Source organism: Melanerpes formicivorus, unplaced genomic scaffold (genome assembly GCF_026170545.1).
Source record: "Melanerpes formicivorus ecotype bairdi unplaced genomic scaffold, bMelFor1.0.p_v2 SCAF_17, whole genome shotgun sequence".
NCBI lineage: Eukaryota > Metazoa > Chordata > Aves > Piciformes > Picidae > Melanerpes > Melanerpes formicivorus.
In genome coordinates this window covers 5631727-5657248 of record NW_027142369.1, presented here as the reverse complement: position 1 = coordinate 5657248, position 25522 = coordinate 5631727, and the positions used below count along the sequence as shown (strand labels likewise).

General features: G+C 37.4%; 1 protein-coding gene across 7 annotated transcripts in view; it reads left to right on the top strand.

Annotated features, from left to right (window-relative positions):
* TTC7B (tetratricopeptide repeat domain 7B) overlaps positions 1-25522 on the top strand; it is a 118985-nt gene that overhangs the window by 79414 nt on the left and 14049 nt on the right. For 2 of the 7 annotated variants that reach the window (XM_068148769.1, XM_068148770.1), the window contains 4 exons: positions 1781-1945; positions 3701-3751; positions 8889-9029; positions 10389-10591. In XM_068148769.1, coding sequence (XP_068004870.1) covers positions 1781-1945; positions 3701-3751; positions 8889-9029; positions 10389-10591 — 560 coding nt within the window. Of the gene's footprint in view, positions 1-1780; positions 1946-3670; positions 3752-8888; positions 9030-10388; positions 10592-25522 lie in introns of all 7 variants that reach the window. The other 5 variants (XM_068148771.1, XM_068148772.1, XM_068148773.1 and 2 more) reach the window with 3 other exon arrangements.

The window sequence follows — 25522 nt, the reverse complement described above, 5'->3', positions numbered from 1 at the left end:
TTTTTTATAGCAGTTCAAATTTGTCTTCTTTTCTGAATCTCAGCTGTGTTTTTAGATGTTATCTCTACTGTCAAGGAGACCATAAGGGCAAGTTAAAAATGTGAGGTCCTTTTTTTTATTTTTTTCATATATAAGTTAATTGTAGAGGAAGGGTTTGGTGGGGACTCTTTTTTAATGTTTTTCGGGGGAGTTGAAGTCTGGGTATTTTGGGGGGCTTTGTGTTGGGTTTCTTTTTCATTGCCAATTTTAGCAGAAGAAACTTTGTTGCAATACCAATCAGTACTGAAATTATGGTGAGGACTAGAGATTTGTTATCTACTTTATATATATGTATCAAAGATGCACACAATGTAGTATTCATACAAAAGCACCATATTCAAGTTTTGTCCAAAATTCTTTATCCAGAACATAATGTCAAAATTTTGCAGAAATTAAAAGGTTACAATACTACAGGAATAAAAGAAGTCAAATTATCATTGTGTTCAAGTGAGAAAACTTTAAGCAGGCTGTCAAAACAACATTGTTCACAAAAGATGGATTGTAGAAACAATAGATGATTGAGTAGACCCTTCTAGGCTGAAAGAGCTCATGTGCAAATTCTGTGGATCCCCAGTGTTCTGAAAAGCAGGAGGAGTTTGACATTCAAATAAATAAACAAATGTTAAAATAAGGGTATGCAGGAAAGGTATTGGATAAAATCCTCTTAGGACAGCAATGTTTCCTCCCCTCCTCTTTATGCAGTATAATGCTACCGTATGTATATGTGTGTATACACATTCATATTTGACATTTTCCCTTTCCATACTTTGCTTGCCACCTATAATGATGATCCCATTTGCCTGTCTAGTCAGTTCAACCAGTCTGAGTACCATGAAACGAGAACTTAAATTTAGATCCGAAGTCTTACTGACTTGCAATTTAATTTTTTAAGCCTTTAAAAAATAAAGACATCAAGCTGTAATGGGTGTAAAACCTTCTTTTTCTTAGATATGACACTTAAGCAGAAATTGAAGCTCAAAAAGGCATTTATACAGAGCTCTTACTAATCCCATAATGAGAAATTATTAAATGTTCAAATATGTAACCTTTGAAGTATCAAAAGAGTGTATTGTGGAATTCTTAAAAGGATAGATGGCTAATTCAAATGCCCTGATCAATAAATGTGGCAAATCAGCTGTTTTATTATGAGTGGCATGTACCTATACTTGTATTTATTAATGAAGTAAATACATGTGGAGGGGAAAACGACATTTTAGAATAGAATAGAAGTAAAATCTTAGAGGAAGGCAGGTGCATTTCATACCCACAGATTGATGTGCATATTCAAATCACTTGAGACTGAGTTGGCTATTTTAGTTAAGGTAAGTTGCACTCAATCTTTTTAAAAGTAGATTGTTCAATTTATTGTGTATTGGTTGCAGTCCGCTGAGTTTATCATAGGAAGAAACAACAGTAGCTGAGTTTAAAATTTTGGTCTTTATTTCCCTTAAGTACATGTTAGAAATTCATGCATTACAACATGCTTAATTTGTTGTTTAGTTTTGTTTGGTTGTTTTTTTTTTTATAATCTAGTTTAGTATAGAAGGAGATTATATATGAGTACAGGGTAATTTTATTTTTAGTGTTGCTTTCAGAAGTGATGCTTATATACTGAAACCAATACTACTTTGTTGGTTGGTTTGTTTTTTTTTTTGCATCCATGACTCCATGAAACCCTGTTGGATCTTTTTTCTTTCCTACCCTCCCACACCCTTATCGTTCTCTTTGTTTCATTTTTTAGCTTCTGATACTTCCTCATCTTCTCTCTCAAGAACAGAGTCTCCTCTCCAACTGTTTGTATCTTCTCATCTTCCTCATCCTCATCCTAAACCAGATATCTTTGTCTGGCCCCATGCAGCTTCTCCGTACAGTGACCAAGTTCCTGAGCCCTGTTCACCTTCTCACTGTAAAGTGGCTTTGTGTTCCTGATGAGTGTGTCAGTTTGTGCTGTATTTTTTTTCTGATAATCTTCATAATTGATAAACTGTGTTTAAACATTTTAGCTTTCAACATAGGGTCAGTGTAATCTGGCCTTTTAAGATGCTCTTCATTAAATACTGAATGGGTTTAAGGCTTTCATCAGACAAGATTGTTTTAATGATCCTAAAAGAGGTAAAGTTACAGATGTGTTTAATACTTGTTATCATTATCTGTAACAATCACAATAGGTGTTTAGTCAGAGAGGCTATTGTCCAAGACTGCTTTGTAGCATTTACTGATGTAAATTGTTTCCATTACTGGCATCTTTTACTTAGGACTGTAATTTTCACAGTTTCCTTGATCTCTATACAGTTATTAATAAATGAATTTCAGAAAGCCTTTATCTAAATGCATCCAAAATCTTTCCGGAAAAATTCGGATGAAGTTAAAAATCAGCTGAATGTCAGTTTGTATTTTCGTACTGCAGGTAGGGCATATTGGAATGATTCAGAGGTATTAGAAGAGTGAATATCAGCATTATGGTATTTCAAGTGAAGAGCTTCTCTATTTATTGAAATTATGCCAGTTTAAGCATGCTGTAAGATCAGTCCCCATGTTGTTTGGATACAAACTGTACAGTAATGCTGCCAGAGAAGTTTAGGTGGCAGGCTAAAATCAACAGTTTTTCCAGCGATTTTATTCTAAATGCTTTTAATTTCTGTTAAATTGCCCTTCACTCACAGCCTTATGTATAGTGCTGGTTTTGTCACTGCATTTACTGTAATCCAGCCTTAAGAAATTAATTTTTGGCACTTAGTCTTTAATTGACAGCTGATGAAAGATTGGGGTTTTAAGAACACTAGCTCAGATGTAAGGCTGTACCTGGCAATTAGGGAAAAGTGTTTCCTTTAGACTCCAGGAAATCTGTGTCCTACAGAGGTTTAGTTAGTTGAAGTCTGACTTTTTGAAACATTTGAGTAGCTGGTAAATTGCCATTAGAGGTTTGGATGTTGTGAGTTGAACTTACTCAGATCTACTCTGTGAACAGTATGTCCCAGTTAGCATTAAATAACTTGTTCTTTGCAGAGCTACAAGTTAATAAGAACCCACTCAAAAATGAGTGCAAACAATGCAGAAGCCCAGGCACAAAATCCATTATGTAAAGCACAAGTTTTCCATTTCAAGACTATAGTATCCTCAGGGAAAGGAACTTCCACCATATACATACGTAGTAGTGGAACTACGAAAAAAAGCAGATATTAGAGTCCTTTGTGTAGTGTAAATAATTAATGAAAGTTAAAGGTCTCATCTTTAAGTAGAGGTCTGCCTAGATGGCTCATAGCATGTTAGTTAGCCAGGGCTGAAAATCTCGTGTCCTGTATCTTGTTCAGCTCATTTATTTTTTTTCTATTGAAAGAAGAAAAAGGCACTTTATATTATTGATTTGGTTTCCAATTTATGTTGATCAGGAACATGATTTTAGAGGTATAGCAAAGGCTTTATGAAAATATGTATTGTAAACAGTAATATTCTTCTTTATGTATATCCTTGGAAACCCGATAAACCTGATTTACAGTTAGAAGATTATCAGAAATCCTCTGGCTTTCTGGGAGTTCTTGGTTTTGTTTTGGGTTTTTTTTTGTTTATATATATATATACATACACATATGTATATATATGTATTTTATTTTTTTCCCCCTCTTTACTGTAGATTTTAATTTGTGGTTTGCTCTGTTCAAAGGCAGTCCATCCGATGCTTACTTTCATGGTTTTTCCTCCCCTTTTTCAATGTGTAAGTAGTATTCATCATGCAGTTCTACTAACTTCTTAAGGACTTGCATCACCTTTTCCTTCACCACAAAACACACGTTTTCTCTGTCAGCAGTAGAAGTTTGATAGTATGTAAAGCAAGGCTGATGCTCTTTGCCCATTCAGTCACCCCTAGGGCTGTAATCTTACGAGATCTAAATGCACTCAACTAACACTTGCATTTAATAATTAAAGAGGCAGTATTCATTTCTAGAGGACTGCAAATAAAGATATATTGGCAAGGTCTTGTATAACATTATGGCCAGCTGCCAGTACGTTGTAGTAAAGAAAGTTTTATGCCACGGCTGTTCCTAAGGAGTATGTTGGTCCAGAGTCCAACATTGCAACTGCTCTCACGAGTGACAAATTTTACTTGCAGAATAAATCTATTAAGAGTACACTTTAAAATAATGAAATTATGAAAATCAGCTAAATAAGCAAGAATGAAGAATATAGATCAATAATGATAATTGCGCTTTAACCAGGATGCGAAATAATGTTCCCCTTCTCTAACCAGTTACATTATAATACTGTGTGTTTAGCCTTGAATATTGGGATTGTTTTTCATTAATTACTTTGTAATAGACTAGATTTTTATGAAGTAGTGCATGAGACCAATCTGGTGGAGGAGAGAAAAATCAGAAGATAAATAAACCAGCATGTTCGGCAGTGACTAAGCATTGAAGGTGTTTTTCAGAGCTGAGAGGATTCTCACCATACCCAACTACTAGCATCTCCAAGCATAACCAAAAGATAAGCTGACTTTGTAATTTGTGGTTTTTGAAAAGTGTTCAGACACTTAATAAATTTTATAGGAGAGACTTACTTTTGCTGAAACCTGCCGATCTATCTTATCAAATGCATCACTTCAGTGCTGCAGAAGATACTGCCTCTTTGTATCAAATGATTGTTCTTTTTAGCAGAGTTCCGTCACACCACTAACATTCTTACTGCTAGTTTTGTGTGCATGTAAAGTTGAAAACCATGGGGGTTTTCCTTTCTCCTGCATGAGCATTGCTGTTTAAGCTTTTTTTTTTTCTTTATGTAGATATTGAAACTTTGAAAACATGGTATTCTCTTTTATGGTATAAAAAGAAATCCTGGTTTAGAGGTTTAGTTAGTTGATATGAACGTATTTCACGGAGAGTCTATTCTTTCATGACAGTCTATTCTTCTACTCATTTTCAGAAGGAAAAGCTGATATATATATATATATATCTATCTCAAAGTGATTTTTAATATTTTTTTCTTTCCTCCAAGCCTGCATGCCAGTAAGTGCTGGTAAAGTCCATGTCCTAGTTCATGTCCATGAGGCTACAGTGTAAAGAATGTATTGGGAAGTGACAAAGAAGAACTGAAGAAGCCACAACGTGCTTATTTACATAGGGTAGCTTATAAATGATATTTAAAAGATGAGTTTCATGTAGACTCTCCTGTAATATTTTTCCTAAAAAAAGCCTGAAGAGAGTAAAAGGAACACTGATGTTCACAGAAATTGAACTGTGGGTGTGACTTGGAAAAGAAAGGTTTCAGTCAGATGACTTAACTTCTTGGTTAAACTGCATTTGTACAGGGATTTTATTAGGTTTTCTACTTGAGATTGAATTAAAACATTGACATAACCATGGTTGTTGCAGAGACTGTGTTAGTGTAGTGAGCAGAAACTCTAAATTCTGGACAAGGTTATTACAGGAAACTTGAGTAGGAGGTGGTACTTTTTTTGGTTTAGAAACATTTTGTTATGATTAAGACCTTCTGTCACAATTTGCACTGTGCAGTGTGGTTGTGATTCCAGATGTTAACCAATAAATAATTTAAATAGTGAATTCTAGATCATGCAGATAGAGTCACTGTTTTGCATTTGGCCTTTTTAGTATACACAAACTTCAGAACAAAACTAAGTACAAGAAAGTGAGTGAAATGATCTGTGAGGCCTTGAGCAGACCTTAAAATCCACACTGCCCTCGTTTTGTCACAAACCACTAGGTATCTTCACCAACTGTAGCTGAAATTACTATTCCGAGGTCTCTTCCAACCTTGGTGGTGGTGATACTGTGAGACTATGAAGACCTGGCTTAGAGAACCTCTGGATTAGAGCAAGGAACAAATTTTTCAGACAAGTTAGTTAGTTCTAATAAGAAAAAAGTTGACTAAAATTTGGAGGAAGGTCAGAAAAAGCTTTTAATACACAGGATCTTTAAATGATTTATAGCTGTCTACAAAAAGAAAGCTTACTAATTGTGCCTTAACAGAAGGAGCCAGTGATGAGTCAGAAGATAGCTAATTGTGGCAATACTAAAGAAACATTTAGGGGTTTATGGGTTAGAGCTATCAGCATGTGTGCAGTGTACCTAAAAGAAGTCTGTTTGGGCAGTGTCAAAACACTACTGTTACTTATTTTAAAAAAGGATTGGCAAAGATGTAGAAGTGGGATAAAGGACACAGTGGCTATGCTGATTAGATATGCAAGGCTGTATCAGAGGTCATCCCTCCTCCTTTTGGAACCTATAGCCCTGTGCTTGATATCTCTCTTAATAGCCACTGCAAAGAGGATTTTTGAAGAAACAAAACCAAACAAATAAGCCCAGTTATGGGTGGTCTTGTGCTGTTTAGCAACATCCTTAAGTTTTCTACATTTTAGGTAAGACTGAAGCATAAAGAATTTCAAAGGCTGGGATTTCCAAACAACCCTGCAGAATATTACATCAGGTTTCTTTATATGCTGCTCAATGTTGTTTTTCAAACTCCAAGAATCCATTTATTTGGGATGAGGCAGCTTAAATTTAGTTGATTATGTTAAATAACCTGCAGACTGAGCTTCCAAAACAGTTACTAAGTCCACATTGAATTGTAGATTATTGTTTGTGATTAATTTAGAATATGTTTTTATATCAGTTGTATTAAATTAGTGAAAGATAGGAGGTAACTATTTTCTAGTAGTATGTTTGAAGTAGGGACATTTGAAGACTATTACTTTGCATATGTGTGTTTTCAGCAGAGATACTTGCTGCAGTATGTTAAGGGATAACTTTTCCTAAACAGGAATTTTAGGTAATTTGAATAATGTCATTGTGTGTGTGGGGGGAAATCTAGCAAGATATTTTTCAATTTCGTTTTCTTTTCTTTTTGCCACTCAGAATCAAGTCTAAGGTAGGACTTAATTTCCATAGGAATTACTCTCTGTCCACTACCTTTGAACTTAAATATAGGTGGCTTTGCAACTCACACAAATTTTATCATAATATAGCTCATTTTTTATGTAGAAATGGTTGAACAAAAATTTTAATAAGATGTTGCCATATGTGCTTTATTGTGCAGTACTGGAGGCTTAAAATCTAACAGCACACTTTCTATATGAAAATGTTGTGGCCTGGCTAGAAGCCAGAGTGCTTATTTTAAATAACAGAAAATATAGTCCCTTTTAATTCTGAATTGAATACTTGCGTTCCAGAAGGAAGGGATTAGATTATATACTTTGTGACAGTAAATTTCACTTTCTCTTTACAAATTCTTCTGGAGACATGAGGAGGCTTTTTCAGTTAGCCCCTGAAAAGCTAACAGGTGGCAGTTTGCAGTGAAATGAATTTCAGACAAGAACAGGATTACTGGTGGCTAGTGCTTATTTTATGGTACCTTGGCTAGCATTTTTCTTGGAATAGTCTCCACATGCTTCTTGCTTAGACTTCCCTTTTATATATCTTCAGAAGTTAACCCTCAAAAATAAGACAAAACTTTGGTGAATGTTCAACTCTTTAGGCTGGAGTTTGTGTTGTAAAGGAAAGCAGATGCTGTGTCAAATCTTCAGGGCAATTCCTTGTTCATGTCATATGAAATGCTAATTATGGCCTGTGCCGCTCTTGTTTCTGTCAGTAAAGGGAAACATGCTGTACACTTTCAGACAATCTTCCCTTTCCCACTGAGCTATGTACTAGGAGATTCTTCTGCTTTTCTGGTTTGCTGATTTCTCTTGTCACACTTCAGAATGCATGTTTTATGTGGCAAATACCTTCTTAAAATTTGTAGAAAACCTGTGATTTTGAGAGTGAAAGTTTTGTTTATTTCATAGCTTCTAGTGATGAGGATTAGTTTGTGGGGTACAGTTCAACCTGTAAAGGATTCAGTATTTTGTGGTACCTGCCATTATTGAACATTACAGATATGCTGATAGGCTTAGAAGACTTCTCAGCTGATCCAGTATGATATATTTCACTTACGTTATTTATTAGTCAGGCCCAGTCTGTCTGAGATTTTGTACTTTGTAAATATGAAACAAGTAGAGATGGCTTAGATGGCAAGGAGTGTAGCTTAAAATATTCATTGCCTTGACTAAAACCAAACCGAAACAAATAAAAGAACCCCAACCCAAACCAACCAAAGCCTAAATATGCTGTTGGTAGTTGGCTATCCAAAGTCCAGATGCCATTAGATATTCTCTAGTCATAGAGCTATTTTATTTCCAGTACTTTCAAAAGGGTAGTATTTCCCAAAGAGCTTCTAATCTTGCTTGTAAATGCTTTGTTTTGCAAGAATCATCCGATGCATATTGTGCTTTGTTAATGTTCCTCATAGAAGAGACTTTTTTGCCACCACGTGTTTTTAACTCAACTTTCTTCATTAGCTAGGGTTTACATTCAGTGCAGTTTAATTGTGTATTTGTGATGAGGTATGTTGTGATCATCTTGTATGTTTTAGTTCTCTTTTTGTACTGTTATTAGTCTTTAAATAGTCCTCTAATTGCACTCTATGGAAATACATAGCAATTACTAACATGAAAATGCAGGCAGCAACCTGGAGATTACAGTGTGCGATACCATCACAAACCTTTTTTTGGATCCTACGTTGCTGAAAAGAGGTGTCAAGTTCAATAGAGAGTATTCATAGTAGCAACCCAAAATGTGTTGGGTGAAGTTAGTGGACTTTATATAGCCTTTCAGACCAGTTTGAAAGCTTTCATAACACGGCAAATTAACCTGACCTTTAAAAAAAACTTCTCCAGCACGGTACATGTAAATTAAATCTTGAGGAGTTTTAAGTAAAACACCATATGAAAAGAGTCATGATTAGCTGTTTTATGCAAAATGCCTTCATTTTCTTTCTATGATGGTACATTACTTCTACAGGTTCAATTCATGCCACATCAATAGCAGCTTCCAGAGTGGAGCAAGCACTGTCTGAGGTCGCTTCATCTCTGCAAAGCAGTGCCCCTAAGCAAGGTCCTCTTCATCCTTGGATGACTCTGGCTCAAATATGGCTTCATGCAGGTATGTGAAAGTAAAATTCTTTTTTGTTGATTCCCCTTTCTTGCTAGCTTAAGGATTTACATAAATCTGTTGAATCTGTTATCACTTACCAGATCAAACTTGCTCAGGGTCTGTGTGTGGCACTGAAGCAAGACAAGAAATTTTCTCATCTGTGTGGTCATTTGTGTAAGATAAGGCAGTAGTTTTATAGTGCAGCTGTTATCAAGAAAGTCTTCTGTAGAACAAAGGAAACACTCCCTTATCCATGAAGAATGTAGTTTAGGAATAACCAGAATAAAGATTTCTCCTAGAAGTACAATACAAAGCAGATATTCTGGAAGATGTCTTCATCAGTATATATGGGTTACTTGCGTAGAAAACAGCAATAATATTCCTTACAGTGTCATTACAGCACATATACTTAAGATAAAAGTGAAGGTTTATCATTCATACCACATTTAACTGTTTGACTCCCTGCATGGTTCTGCAGTGTTTTACTACTTAGTGGGGAAAAAAAGAATTCTTCCTGCTAGGTTCTAGAGCCATGGGAAGGTTATGTAAGTAAGATACATTGTCAGTTGTTAATCACTTACTGAAAGAACCTTTTGTTCTCCTATAGTCAATCTGACTTGGCCAACTGTATGTCAGGTTACTCATCTGCTTTAATCAGGAGTGATTTATGTTAAATTGAATATACCTAATTTTTTTTGTTTTTTTAAGTTACAGATTAAATGTTTTTATTTTAGATTAAATGCTTGGAAACATGAACAAATGTTTTCAGATCAGAATGCTAACTACGCATTTCACATCTCGTGCTTATCTAACTAGGAAACCTCTCATATCAAATATTTTTGTTAGTTTGTTTGTTCTGAAGTAGGAAACTCAGAACCAGGCTTGCCATTTAGTGATTGGTAGCTGGAGCAATTGCTACTGCTTCCTTAATGACCTACATGTAAAATTGAGAAAACCCTCTAAACGATCATGTTCTCTCTCCTACTGTAAGGATCTGTGTGTAATGTTTTGTGTTGGGTTTTCAGTTCTTAAACAGTGTTGGAATGCTCACAATGTAAATATAAAAATAAATCTACAAAAAAAAAAATATTCCAAACTTGTTAAAGCTAACAAACTAGAAAGAGTTGTCTGGTGTTCAAACCAGCCATTTAGAGTTTTAAACTCCTAAACTGCATTTAGAGAAGAAACTTGCATGAAAGAATAATTTGTTTAAAATAATTAATGTAATAGTTTCTCTTAAGTGTGAGATTTTTGGAGGAGAATAACCTTTGCTTGGAATGAAACTGTTTTCAAATACAGCACATGACAAGATCTAGTCATGATATGATGAAGCAAGAATCATTCGTTGATCTCCACATTCCTTCACAGCTGAAGTCTACATAGGAATTGGGAAGCCTGCTGAGGCCACAGCCTGTACCCAAGAAGCAGCTAATCTCTTTCCCATGTCACACTATGTTCTCTACATGAGAGGTCAGGTTGCTGAACTTCGTGGAAATATCGATGAAGCCAAACGCTGGTATGAAGAGGCCTTATCTATTAGTCCTACCCACGTGAAAAGCATGCAGAGGCTGGTAAGTCTTTGGTCTACATTTGTAAGTACTTTTGTCTTACTTTGGTGTGGGTAACCCACAGCTTGTAAGTTTTTGACCTATATTCTTATTAGAACAATAGCTTTAGAAATGGTCTTTTCTGGATTTTGATTCTCTCTTCATTGTGTGTTGGGACATGAAAAGGATCTGCAGGCAGTAAGACTATTTCTGTCCTATTGGAGATTGCCTAGTCTTCAGTAGTGCTGTGAAATAAAGGTGGCTCGTGGTAAATGAAAAGCTGATATTGTAGTCTAGAAGAAAGATGATTCTGCTAATTCTGAACTAAAACTTGATTTCTACATATTGACTGTCTACTTCACTGCTATGTGATTTCCTGGATTTTCCAATGGTATAGAATCAATCTTACCTTCAGAGGAGCGTGTACCTTTAAGTGCAAAGGTGCCTTCCCTAAGATAAATGCATTAAGTTTATTTATATTCTTGATATGTACATCTATGTATATATTCTGTGCTTACTGTGTAAGGAAAAGTACTTCCTTTTCTTAATTTTTTTTTTTACAAATAGAGCAGAGTAGAACAACTACAATCAGCTTCTTATCCAGTCTTTTTGTTCAGAATTAGAAGCAGGTTTTTGCCTAGGTGATTATAAATCATGCAGAGAAATGTCTTGTTCATCCCTAAGGGGAACATATGAGACAAAAGGTTGGATAGGAGGGCACAACAGGAAAAGTTTTTTGTTCCATCTTTTGGACATTTCAAGATATTTGAACCTACTGACCTATGCCAAAAGGCTTCTGATTCTGAATAGGCCAGGCACTCTCCCTAAAGCAGTACAGCTCAGTGAAAGTTAAAGCATGTTTTTCTGGATATCTTTTTTGCTCCTCGGAATCCATCCTTGAATAAGTAGCCTGTAAACACACAGTGCTGTTCAAAATGACTGAGAAATGAGCTGCCTTCAGAGGCGCACAAGGTGATAAATACCATGCTTCCAATACAAGCGATCTGAATGCAGGCTGGAGGGTAACTATTCATTGGGTTGGCCAGTCCTTTTTTAGCATTTAAAGTTTTGATTTTAAAAGCTTTCTCTATTTTTCTAGAGCTTTTCTGTACTAACATGGTGTTTTGAATAGATGCTGAGGGATTTATGCTATTTAAATAGAAATGCTAAAGATGTATGCTACGAAAATAGTTGTCTGTAAAATTCCTTGTGGGGAAAGACTACAAGATGCTGTATCTTTCTTGACCTTTTGACTATTGCAAAACTATATTATGGAGGAAGTTTGCAGTGTTTACTCATGCCTGTGTGTGTAGATGAATATCTGCACTTCTCAACACTTTGTGTATATTTAACTGTTTATTACAAACAGATACGATCTTGATGGCAAAAGAGCTATAGCAACAGCACTGTGGAGGTAGCAGCCGCTATAACAACAGCTGAAGCATTAACTTGTAATATTTGTGTTCGCAATTCTAAGCTGACAGTTTATGAACCAAAGTTCTATGAGAAAGACCACCTTATTTTCCATTATTAATTTGGTATTTTAAAATTATTTTATATGGCTTTGCAGTAATGTATAGGAAGCATTATCACAGAATACTAGAATAGCTTAGGCTGAAAGGGACCTTAGCAGTCATCTGCTTCAACCTCCTGCCATAGGCAGGAATGCCTCTCTACTGGACTCGGCTGCTGTTTCAACATAACAGTTACCTTAGAGCTTAGATTTATTTAATAAGCTTTGGTGAATTTCCTGGTATGGACCAATACTCAGTATAGATCATAATGACTTTATGTATAAAAGGTATGTATGTATGCAACACTATGTAATGCCTTATGTATAATTTCCATTAAAAGGAAATAAGATTGAAGGATAACACAAGTATGCACATATAGCATAATTATCCACCCCTGCCTCTCCAAGTAAAACTAGCTGAAATAGTTAAACCTGAAATCAATTTGGAAGCTTTTTGTTTGTTTGTTTTAAAATTTTAGAACAAGTGACCTCTGGTAATCAGTAAAATTTCCCAGTGATAGTGATTTAGATATTTGAATCTTTGATTTGAGATACTGTTTGTAGTTGTCTAACTAAGAACAGAAACCAAATGAAATGTTTGTTTATATTTGTATGAACAAGAATGGCTTATTGGCAAGATTTCTCTTTTTATAATCCATCCTTTCAATGATGACAGATCATTTACAACAAGAATGAAAAATTAAACTCTGAGGCTTTACTGTTTTTCACTACAATTTTTTTTGGCCATAATTCCCTTTAAGTTATTTTTCCTAAATACAATCTACTGTTTCATAGGAACAACCTTATTAATCTAAATTACTGAAGAAATGTGTGAAGAAAGACTATGAAGTTTAGTCTTGTGGCTTAACAACTTACATGCTTTCTCCTGTGAGCTGTAGCACATCCTGTGCTTTGGAGTTTCTGCACAAAGACTCTTGCATTTGTCTCCAGTGCAGCCTCTATATTCCATTGATGTGACCATGAAGACATGCTCTTTGCAGGAGTCGCAGGCATTTCCTGAATGCAGTTACCCCTTTTTTTTGGTTGGTGTGCTCTGTTAAAAGACTATATTTTCCAAAACCTGACAAATTTCTAAAGAAACAAATTATTATTAATTCTGCTACTGTCTCTAAGGTCTTCATGATATACTCCTTTTTTAAAGATTTGCTATAATTAAAAACAAGAGAACTTGGCAATGGTGTGAAAATTGGAAGAGTTATGAAGGAAGAGATCAGTTCACCAACAAAATGATAATTGGGATTATTTGGAGGGAGAGGTTAACTCGTGCTGTGTTTGCCTTAGTAAAGAAATGCCTATGACATCATGACACTAAGTGATGGAGGCTTTATCCATGAATAAATGACAATTTGTTTAGCTATATTCCACTCAAACTTGGAACTGATTGGGCATTGCTTTACTTAACATGTGATATATTCTGACAGAGACCTGGCTGCAGGGGGCACTGTGTTTGTGTTTCATGCTCACTGCTATTTCATTTCCATCTGAAATGTTTGGGTTCCTGTTAATTAAATCAGCTGAACAGCAACACTAATTCTTTCAAAGCAAAATGCTGTTAAAAGTCTCTCTACTTGCTTGTTTAACTAAATTATTCTTCATAAAATTGATGTTTAAATCCACACATTCATTCACTGTGTTCTGTTAAGCAATTATCATTTTAAGATTTGCGTTGTTCTCAGGTGTTATTTCCTAGTGACATTTTCTCCAAGCCAGGGGTTATACCAGCTTGCTATTTGGCTAGCTCTGACTGCTCACAGGATGTCAGGAGAGAAGCAGTAACGTGTCAGTATCAATTAAGTGTAGTTCACAAAGTGCAGCAACAGTACTTTTGAACAAATGCAGTGTCCTTTCTTGTTTTTAAGGTTACATAGTACACAATGCAAAATTGTGCTTTAAATGTTTGAAATACTTCTGTTTGTGTCCTCTATTTCAAATTGCTTTTTATCACACTCAATGAGATTTAAAGTTTACTTTAATTGCTAAGTTGGAAAATTACAATCCACACTTCAATTGAATGTGAGATATACTTGGTTGTCACCTGCCTGTTTTGACCAAAATGGATTTATTTGAGCAACTTTCTCCATTCTTCTACCCTCTGTCATCACCTCCAGATTACTGCTACCTTCATGCTTTTGTCATTGTTTCCTTCCTCTGTGGAAAAAAAACCAAACAAAAAAACAGAAAAGTCTTTTATCTCCTGCAGTCAGAGTGCTGTTGTGGAAAGTAGTCCTTACTGCTGATGTGAAACAGACCAACGTTCAGTAATGATGCCTGAAAGGCAATGAATATTTCAACCCGCTGTCCAGCAAACAAAGCTATGTATTCTCTCTCAGGCTGAAAATTTCTTTGCTAAATGTACCTTTTCCATGAAATAGTTTTTCCAGCATCTGTTTATCATGATAATCCTAGAAAACGATAGTACTTTTTAAAATTAAGTAATTCATCATAGCACTTGCCAGTTAATCTTACCAGTAGCTTAACTTCTAAAGTAGAAAACTACAGCAGAAAGGGAGAAATTATCCCAAATTACTCATCACACAGAAATTAATTTTCAAAAATAATTATCTTAACTACACTTCCCAATACACACTGTTATATATCTGTTAGTTTCCTACATGTACTAAGTCATACCTCTAAAGGCTTAGATTAACCATGTGCTTTTTACCTCTCAGTTCTAAATATATTGTTATTTTTTTATCTGACTGCAGTGATCTCTTGCATTTCTCTTCAAACCAAAGACACGTTGCCAGAAAGCAGTCTGGCAGTACTTAGGGGTAGTGTAAGCTTATGTCAAGGATGTTGAGCTGCCTGAAAGGAAAAGCAGAGAAGACTTTGGAAACATGAGTTTGAAGGGGTCAGGGGAGTTAAAGAAGATTAAAGACTAAACACAGTCAATCAAACTCTTTCTTTCAATAAGGCAGTGTATCCTATTCTTTATTCTTCCTTTCGTAGCAAAGATTTCATCTGGAGAACACTGAATAACTCATTTGATTTTCATTGTATTGTACAAATTGTTGGTTTTGGTCACATAGGCTTGTTCTAAGTACATTATGCTGGTTCTTGTGGGTGGTTTGTGTTGTAACTAAAGCTAAATGCTGATGCAAAATCTCAGTGCTTGTTTGACTCATTGTCTAGGTCTTCATCCTTCTGCACATGCTGGTTGAGGAAGAATGGACAAATAGTGGTAACTGGTTTTGTTAGATTGGTTAGTGAAATATTGTGGCTTTGCCTTCAGAAACTTCAAAGTTATTTCATAGAAAGTACAGAAGGCAAAGCATATGTTCAGCCAAAAAACTCACTGCTTCTTACTGAAGAATTTTACTGTGATGTGACCACTGTCACACCTAAATATTTCAAGTAGTTGCATTCTGCACTCTGAGAAAACAACAGCAGCACTACTTGTGTTTTAACCTGGAACACACCCAGTGAGTTCAATGACTCAAGAACCCTTTCAAGACACTTTCAATTATTCACCTGCCTTGGGTACTCACAGGCTGTGTTCTTTTCTGCATTGAAAGTATTATTTCACATTTTAGCCTTAAACCAGAAAAACATTGGTGCTTTGTACAATAAAAAAGTACATAACACTAACCTGCATAGTCATTAGCCTTTGACATATAATAAAGTGTGGATCAAGGTGAATAATCAAGGAAGTTTTTTGTTTCCTTGTTTTCAGAGTTAGCTCCTTTTATTTTTAGAGTTATTGAGCTGAAGCACAGCAGTTAACCACTGATTCATATCTTAAAGATAGCCATTGGAAGAAGATCAGTAGCATTTTTTAATTCCTGGGTGATTTATCTGAATTTAACAAAGTACTCTTTTAGAGCAGATCTATTTTTGGTGTGTATTTGACAATACATTTCTACACATTTGAGTTTAAACTAGAATTCAGTTGCTCTTTTGGAAACAGAAAGTGACTATAGGAATTTAATGCACTAATTTTGCTTATAACTTCAAGCAATGAGCTCCCATTTACTCTGGCAGGACTCTCTGTGCTTATCACTTGAGAATTTTCTCCTGAAAGTGATATTTTGGGGCTGATGAAACATAGGTCCTGCTTCATAATAGACTTACTTTCCACATTACCCTGTATTTACTGCAAGTGGCTTAAAGCAGCTGTAGCAGAAGCAGATCTTTCAACAAGAAAATACCTCCACTCTTTCACCACCTGAAAGTGAGCTCTAGAAGAACTCTCACAGTTTTCAACTTGTCTGTGCTGTGCTCAGCTGACAGCCATTACAAGAGGAATACTGAAAGTAGGCTTAAATCAGTTGTTTGGTTTATATGATGTGTGAATATCTGAAAATACAAAGGTAAGCTGATTTTGTGCAGCATGCACTATTGTTGCACTGAATGGAACTGGAGTAAGATGGAGAACCGAAATCATTGGGTTGTAGTATTTATAGGAATCTAGTAGCACGGGCTAAGGCAACTTCCTGTAACTTTTTTTCTGTAACTTTTTTTGTATGTGTGTGGTTTGGTTTTTTAAATTCTCTTCAACTTTTATGAGATTTGCGTTTGAAAGAGCTTACCTCTGAATTGAAAAAGTGTTGTGTTGTTTGGGTTTTTTCATGGTGGTTTGGTTTTGGGTTTTTTTTTCCAGGGGGATTTCTGTCTCGTAGGCTCAGCTTTAACTATCTGGTTTTGTCTGTTTTCATGTTATCCATGTGATAGATTTTTCTACAGTTTATCAATTCAGGCTTAGCTTGCCATGAACCATTTTTTCACTTCTATTTGTTCCCATTTTTAAAAATGGAAAATTAATTAGTGGTAGATACTGTCAGAAGGAAGGGATGCTTTGGCTAGAGTTACTCTTTTTTTGGCAGGTCATGAATCATTCCAGTGTTTTTCCTGTATTGTATGGAACTGATAAAATTCCACCCATCAGATAATTCATCACAATTTGCTGTTGCATCGGGTCAGTCTGCAGTGTGCAGTATTACTTCCAAGTTGTTTCTCTCTTCCTGGAAAAATGTAAGAATCCTTGTTTTCAATTGTCAAAATTTAAGTAATGTTCATCTCAAGCTTTGATTCATGTTTTATAGCATGAATCTCTGAACTGGGTTCTATTACCAAAATTAACTTCACATACAGCAAGTCATAATTTGGTAGGTAGCAACCAAGTACTGTTTCAAGGCAATGAATGAAATCCAAAGATGGCCCAGTCTGGATCAGTGTTTTGGTTGTGCTAGACATCATAACAAACCATCTGAGGAGGGTTTTCCTTTTTTGTACTCTCTGTTTCAAGTAATTGACAAGCAGAGAGCTGGGGTGCAAGGGCACTACCTTCACAGACCATTTGCCTAATGGTAACAGTATTTCAAATACTCATGTAAAGAATGTGCTTGCCTTGGCATGCTTGGTGGTATTCAAAATCTGACAGGACACAGCCCTTGACAACCCACTCTAGCTGACTCTACGTCAAGAGACCTGGGGGTGCTGATTGACAGCTGCCTAAACATGAGCCAGCAGTGTGCCCAGGTGGCCCAGATGGCCAATGGCATCCTGGCCTGCATTAGGAATAGTGTGGCCAGCAGGAGCAGGGAGGTCATTGTGCCCCTGTACATTGGTTAGGCTGCACCTTGATACTGTGTCCAGTTCTGGGCCCCTCAGTTTAAGAAGGACATTGAGACACTTGAACGTGTCCAGAGAAGAGCAACAAGGCTGGTGAGAGGCCTTGAGCACAAGCCCTATGAGGAGAGGCTGAGGGAGCTGGGATTGTTTAGCCTGGAGAAGAGGAGGCTCAGGGGAGACCTCATTGCCCTCTACAACTACATGAAAGGTGATTGTAGCCAGGAAGGGGTTGGCCTCTTCTCCCAGGCAACCAGCACCAGAACAAGGGGACACAGTCTCAAGCTGCACCAGGGGAAGTTTAGGCTCGAGGTGAGGAGAAAGTTCTTCACTGAGAGAGTCATTAGTCATTGGAATGGGCTGCCCAGGGAGGTGGTGGAGTCACCATCCCTGGAGGTGTTCAGGAGGGGATTGGATGTGGCACTTGGTGCCATGGTCTAGTCATGAGGTCTGTGGTGACATGTTGGACTCGATGATCCTCGAAGTCTCTTCCAACCTTAGCGATACCGTGATACTGTGAAGAGGACACAGTCTCAGGCTGCGCCAGGGGAGGTTTAGGCTGGAGGTTAGGAGGAAGTTTTACACAGAGAGAGTGATTGCCCATTGGAATGGGCTGCCCGAGGAGGTGGTGGAGTCACCATCGTTGGAAGTGTTTAGGAAGAGACTTGATAGGGTGCTTGGTTGCATGGTTTCGTTGATTAGGTGGTGTTGGATGATAGGTTGGACGCGATGGTCTTGAAGGTCTCTTCCAACCTGGTCTAGTCTGGTCTATTCTATTCTATTAGTAAGTTTGGATGTGGACAATATTCAGAGGTCTCTTCTTGCCTCAGTCATCCCACGAGTCTAGGATTACAAGTAAAACAAGCTTTGTAGATAGAGGTAACGATTTCCATTAGACAGCATGATGGGGGCACTTGTGTGGGGACAAAGTCTTGTTACAGCTGTCCTATTATGCAAGATTTTAATCTTTTCTTCTGGTGGCAAAAGCAAAGATTTTGTTTTCTTTCCTTGTTTCCATGGTATGTTACCCATATACACATAGCAATCAATGGAAGAAAGGTGCAAAAAATTATCTTTCACAACTTTATTTAATAGTCTATATGCACATATAATATACACATATATACATATATTCTCTGCTGCAACCTGCCTTAAAATTATGGCTACATCTTACTGTCTTTGCACTGAAAAAGTGAGATGCTGCCAAACCAGTTCCCATACAACCTAGTCGTTACCAACCAGTCATGGTCTTGCAGGCATTGCAGTACTCCACAGTTCATTAAAATGGCCCATTCTGTTAATTTATAATGGTGCTGCTTTTTATTATTATTATTGTTATTACCAGTCTGATATTTTTATATCCCTGATTTGGCTGGGTTCTTTTAATACTTGAGCTTTCTAATGCTACGATGCAACCACAAGCATGGTCTTTTGATTCCAAAATATTTCCACTCATGATCCTCATGCATCCTGCTTATCCAGTATGGCTGGGAAATGACCATACAGAGGAGTCAGTGGCAAAACAGTGCAATTGAAAACACTTAGTTGGGATCTTCACAAATTAAGGTTTTGGGCTTCTCTTCTGTCAGTTCACAATTTTCTCATGGGAGGTTCAAGTATACTTCAGTGATCTGCATTGAGGTTTCTATAGACAAAGGTCTGTCTAATACTATTTAAGAAACACGAGGTATTTATGATTCTTTACAGTTGTTTCCATGGAAAGTATCTCATTGTTTCATAGTAGTAAGTAGAGATAATGAGCAGACCAGCAAGCTAGTAAAAGCATCTGATTGCAGCACAATGAACAATGTACTTTTTCAGGACTTTTCATAGGTGTTAGAAAGGATAATTTCCATTAAAAGTCTTTCCAAAGTCCTTCCATTTCCTCATGCATTTTACCTTTAAAAGGGCTGACTACATTAAAGTCATTGTCATTGGGTTTTTGTTGATACCCAAAGTAATTGTTGCCTTTTCCTCCATGTCTTTTACTGGGCAACTGACCATCTAAAAGAGAGTAAATGGAAAAAAAATCTACAGATTTTTCCTAGTGGAAAAATACTAACAAGCAAGACTGATGTTAACAGAATGAAAACGTCAGTAGATTTAGTCCAAATAAATCAGGATATGGCCAGGAGGCCTCCTGTCACTAAAGTGCTAATAGCTGCTCTTGATATTTAAGTTCTCTTTGTTTAAAAAATAAAATAAAATGAAAGTGAGAGAAGACTTGGAAGAAATTCAAAATGTGTGCTTGTCCTCGTTTCAGTTACGATATAACTAATTCTGTTCAGTGATTTTACCTTTTAGCTCAGTTTCTACTAATTAACTGCTTTGACTACTGCTCACACAAAATGACAGAATGTTAGGGGTTGGAAGGGACCTTGAAAGATCATCCAGTCCAACCCCTCTGCCAGAGCAGGATCACCTAGACCAGATCACACAGGAACACATCCAGATCGATCTTGAATATCTCTGCAGAGGGAAACTCCACAATGCCCCCGGGCAGCTTGTTCCAGCATTCCCTCACAGCGAAAAAAATGTTTTCCTCCTGTCTCCATGGAACTTCCTATGCCTCAACTTCTACCCATTGCCCCTTGTCCTGTCATTGGGCATCACCAAGAAAAGCCTGACTCCATCCTCTTGGCACTCACCCTTTAAATATTTATAAGCATTAATGAGGTCATCCCTTAGTCTCCTCCTCTCCAAGCTAAAGAGCCCCAGCTCCCTCAGTCTCTTCATAAGGAAGATGTTCTACTCATTTTTGTGGCTCTGCACTGGACTCTTTCAAGCAGTTCCCTGAGGTCCTTCTTGAGCTGAGGGGCCCAGAACTGGACACGATATTCCAGATGCAGCTTCACCAGAGTAGAGGGGGAGGAATATCTCTATTTGACCTACTAACCACACCACTTCTAATACAGAATGGCATTGGCCTTCTTGGCTACAAGAGCACGCTGTTGGCTTATGTTCAACCTCCCATCCACTGGGACCCCCGGGTCCTTTTCCTCTTCACTACTCTTCAGCAGGTCAGCCCTCAACCTATACTGATGGAAGGGGTTGTCCTTTCCCAGATGCAAGACTACTCTTGCCCTAGTTGAATTTCATTAAATTTCTCCCTGCCCAACTCTCCAGCCTGTCTAAGTCTTGCTGAATGGCAGCACAACCCTCTGGTGTGTCAGCCACTCCACCCAGTTTGGTGTCATCAGCAAACTTGCTTGACTTGTTCCCTCATCCAGGTTGTTGATCAATGTATTGAATAGTACTGGTCTCAGTACTAACCCCTGAGGGACTCTACTAGATACAGACCTCCAACTAGACTCCATACCATTGAACACAACTCTCTGACTTCTTTCCTTCAGCCAGTTCTCAATCCGCTTCACTACCCGGTCCTCCAGACCACACTGCCTTAGCTTAGCGCCAAGGATGCTGTGGGAGACAGTGTCAAATGCTTTACTGAAACCAAGGTAATGCACAGTGATTTTAGTTAGTACCAAGGACTGGTATACAGACCACGGTCACTCCTAAATCTTGTGTACTACTGCATTGAGAGTGCAGAATGAAAGGCTGCACCCACATGGAGGAGTGGACCATTCCCGATACTCACCAGTAAGGTATTCCATTCCATGTACATCATTTGGTATGAAGCTGAGGGATCACGAGGATCAAGCTGCTTCTTCTTCGTCTTTGCTTCCTCTTCTTCAGTAGTGGACATCAAAGAAGGACTCTTTCTGTCCTACCTTCAGTCTCAATCCATGAGGTCCTGAATCCTGTTCCAGAATCCAGCTGCTGGATCTGGTTGCCATCTGCCACTGAATCAGGTCTGGCACTTCTGCAGCAGCATCAGTGGTGACAGTGACTGAGTGCTATCAGGGGGGTTGGGTTTGATACTGGGTTTGTATATATTTTGTATATATTGCATTTTATTATTTTCATTAAAGTGGTTTTAATTTTCATTTCCAAACCATCAGTCTCTCTCCCTTATTCCCTTTCTCTTTGGGAAAGGAGAAGTGCTGGTAGAGTCTGTCACTCATTTAGTGGCTGGCCCAGCCCTAGCCCTTGACAGTGCTAATCCCTGCTGTGCTCTGTAGTCTCTTACATCCTTTTTCATGGACACTTGTCAGTCTTACTGTGCATGGATTTCAAAAATAGAACTTTTATTTTGCTCTATGTAATTTCCTTTCAGTATGAGAATTGCTTTGCAAAACACTTTTTAAATTAGGTCATTCTGCTGAGGTGTGCACTGTGCTAATTATGATTATTTTGCTTTCCTGGGCATTTTTTGTGCTCATTGAATTTATTTAAGTATTGCTTTATATCTGGAGCTGAGAACTTACACAGCAATGAAAGCTGTGTGGCACCTGGTATGTATGGCTTTCGCTTGTAGGCAACATCTGGTGTCTAATAATCTACAACTGAATTTCATATAAGTAAAAAAGACATACTTTTGAGGAGTTATTTTCAGTGTTATGAACAAAAGAGATTTGATTTTCCTTTTCCTGAGAAAGGGTCTGTTGTAGAATTCTGTAGGTGAGAACTCATTAGCTACAGGGAAACAACTGAGATGTGAAGTCATCTACACATGTTGTTGTTTGTTGGGGTTTGTTTTCCCATTTCTTGTTCTGCATAGTGGTGAAATATAACTAAATATAACTAAATGCTGCCATCAACAGCAACCTGAATGAGACATTCCGTGTTGTTTAGCTGTGGTTGTTAGCAAATGTGTGTGAGAAGCTTGTAGCACTGTAGCCAAGTGTCAGAGATCTTAACAGTCTCTGTTATAATACCCTATTATTACAAAATTGATCAGGAGTTACCAGTGCATGGATTTGGCAATTCTCAGGTGTGTTTCTGCTGCACCTGATGAAATTATTCTTTTGCTTTTCATCTGTCAGAGCAGAGCTTGACTTGCTTTAGTCTGAGTTGTTTCCTGAGACAACAGATTGCTCTTGAGAGAACCAGAAGTTACCTAATCAGTTATGACTCCTTTTTTCTGACTAGGAACGATAACTTGTTTTTGAAAGTTGTGCTTTATCTTATCCTCATCGAGCAGAAAGTGGCCTACCTTAATGCAAAACTAGAGGTCTGGAAGCAATGGTCCCTCAGGAAATTATTCTCATGCTTGCTTTTGCCAGGGTTATGTCAAACAGCTGCATTCCCCAGATAAGTTGTCTACTCTGGTAGAGGTTTTTTTTCTGCAAATCCCCAGTCTGGAAGAATCTTTTTATGCCTCTTTATCTCTCCAACTCATCATATTTGAAATTTTATTTGAAGACCTCTTTTCTATTTACTGAAGCTTTCCTTTTCTGCTAGCTGTTATTGTACTTATCAGTCCTTCCCCTGCTCATGAGTCTACAGTTTAAAGGTGAGTTGTGAGTTGAACCTTGCACTTTGGAAGGATTCAACTATTTATAGTATGTGTGGAGAGCATAATATAATTTCTTAACAATTAGTTTTCTTTAAACATAGACAGTCTTTTCTGGTACCTAACTGGTTTTAGAATGAGTTAAAGAATTGACCTTTAAAGTTAATGCCAGGATATTTTTTTTGTGTCAAGGTATTTTTTTAATCTAGGTGAGCAAACTAATAGAGAAGCCAATTATCTTGGTGACCTTAAACTCATGGGAAAATCTGAAGTGTGCTTGGTCTGACTCTGAGGACTGTATTCACGTCTGAGGTTTGATTGCTATTTTTCCATTTGTCTTCATATTAGAGTATTTTTTTTTTTCAACAAGCAGAAACAAAAGGTATGAAGAAAGCAATGTGAAGCTACTATTTTTCAGAAAGCTGCCATCTCTTTGTTTTCTCATTAGGGGAGAGGATACAGGCTGCTTGGCCACCTTGTGTACTAAAAAAGTCTAGTGTTTTCTCTGTGTGAAACTGACTGCTGTCTTCTGTAACTAGAGTTATGAAATAGGAAATGAGAGTGGTCTTCTCAGTAAAACCATTGTGGCCAAATCTATGGACACAGTTCTTAGAGAGAAGCTTGACATTTTTCCCTATGACCATACCTCTAACCGTTCCTTTCTTCAGCATTGTTCTCAGGCCTTACATGTAATTTAAGAAAACTGAAATAATAATTTTATTTCTGAAATGCAAACGCTATTTGGTAGTGAGAATTCTTCCACTATTAGCTTGTCTTTGGTTTCTTTTATTTTTCATCTGTTTTCTAAGATGGGAATAATCCAGTTCTCAAAATTTGATTATATGAATGTCTTTGCTTTTGGTTTTACATTGACTTGGAAAAGAAAATTCCTTCACTTCTGTTTTGAAAGCCTGGGTGCCTTTAGAATTTGCTTTCCTGCTAAGCATAATGGATCTTTTCATTGCTGTCGTGGTGATGTGATGTAATATTAACATCAACAGTGAAGTTACAAGCCAGCATCTTCATGTCCCTTCCTTGCTTTCTTGTACCCCTTTGGGGCCCCTCTTGGGGCTGAAGAGCCCCAACTCTCACAGTGCTCCATAGGGGTGCTGCTCCAGCCCTCTGATCATCTTCATGGCCCTTCTCTGAACTTGCTCCAGCAGTTTGATGTCCCTCTCATGCTTGGGGGCACCAGAGCTGGACACAGTACTCCAAGTGGGGTCTCACAAGAGCAGAGTAGAGGGGGAAGGTCACCTCCCTCATCCTGTTGGTCACACTTCTTTTGATGCAGCCCAGGGTATGTTTAGCCTTCTGGGCTGCAAGCACACATTGCCACTCATGTTGAGTTTTTCATCAACTGATATCCCAAGTCCTTCTCCTTGAGACTACATCCTCTTGATATCCTCAGTAAATGAGGATTACTAAATCTGTTTGTGTGTGCGTTTGTCAGTTTTGCCTTCATAATTTTAAGTTCTTTCTCCAGTTTCATCTAGACAGGAAAGGGAATGATGTGTTAAAATATAGTTTTGTTATTTTAATCTATTGTATGCTTTAATTATATGCATTCCAGTAGAAAATAGCCAATTAAGATGTGACACCTATGCTTTCAAAAAGCCTATATAATCTTGCTGTATAACATAATAAACTTCTTCCCCTGCTTACATCTTGTCCTGGAAGCTGTGCTCAGGGTGGTTGAACAACCTATACGACAACAAATGCTGATCCACGACAACCACCCTATATTACAACATCTGTCAGCTGCAGAGCCATTTCAATTTCCACTTTTCTCGTGGTTCTTGTTACAGTTTGTCCTGACAGCTGACAGTAGCTTCTTTGGGATTCTGTCTGGTTTTTAATTTATGACCGTTTGAAAAAGCAATAGACACAATGGCATCAGAACAGATGGTATTGTAAGGGTCACAGACCCAGAGAGTTACCAGAGGGCTATGAAATACTATGAAAGAAACACAGTCTGTGATGATGCTTTGTCATGTTAATTGAATGCCAAGCCAGAAGTTGGTACGTTACAGTTGCCAGAAATAACTATTCTTAATACAAAGTCTAAAACAGTATGAAATGCTCTATTGAAGTGATTAACACATTAAACTTAATGTCCTTTAAAACTGTGATTTGATAGTGTGAGCCACTGGTGATCTCTGTTGAAAATAAATGATGTAGCTTTAGCCTAAGCATCCAAAGATTTAGGAAGCTTAGGTTTGATTCTGAAGGAAGTTTATTAGTAGGTCCAGTCTTTCTGTCATGTAATATTAGATTTGATTTAGTGTAGCATTAATATCTGAATATTTTTGCCAAAGATAAAATCCATGGATATTTAAGTTAATAGCTGGTAGGAAATGTTTGCATTTCACCCCACAGTCAGTGGCTGCCTTAAGTTCCAGAACTCCCATTTTCCTTACCAAACCCACGCTGTTCCTGTAGTTCTTATCCTCAAAAGCAGAAGCTGCCACTCTGCATTTCAGCCCTTCACTCAGTGAGC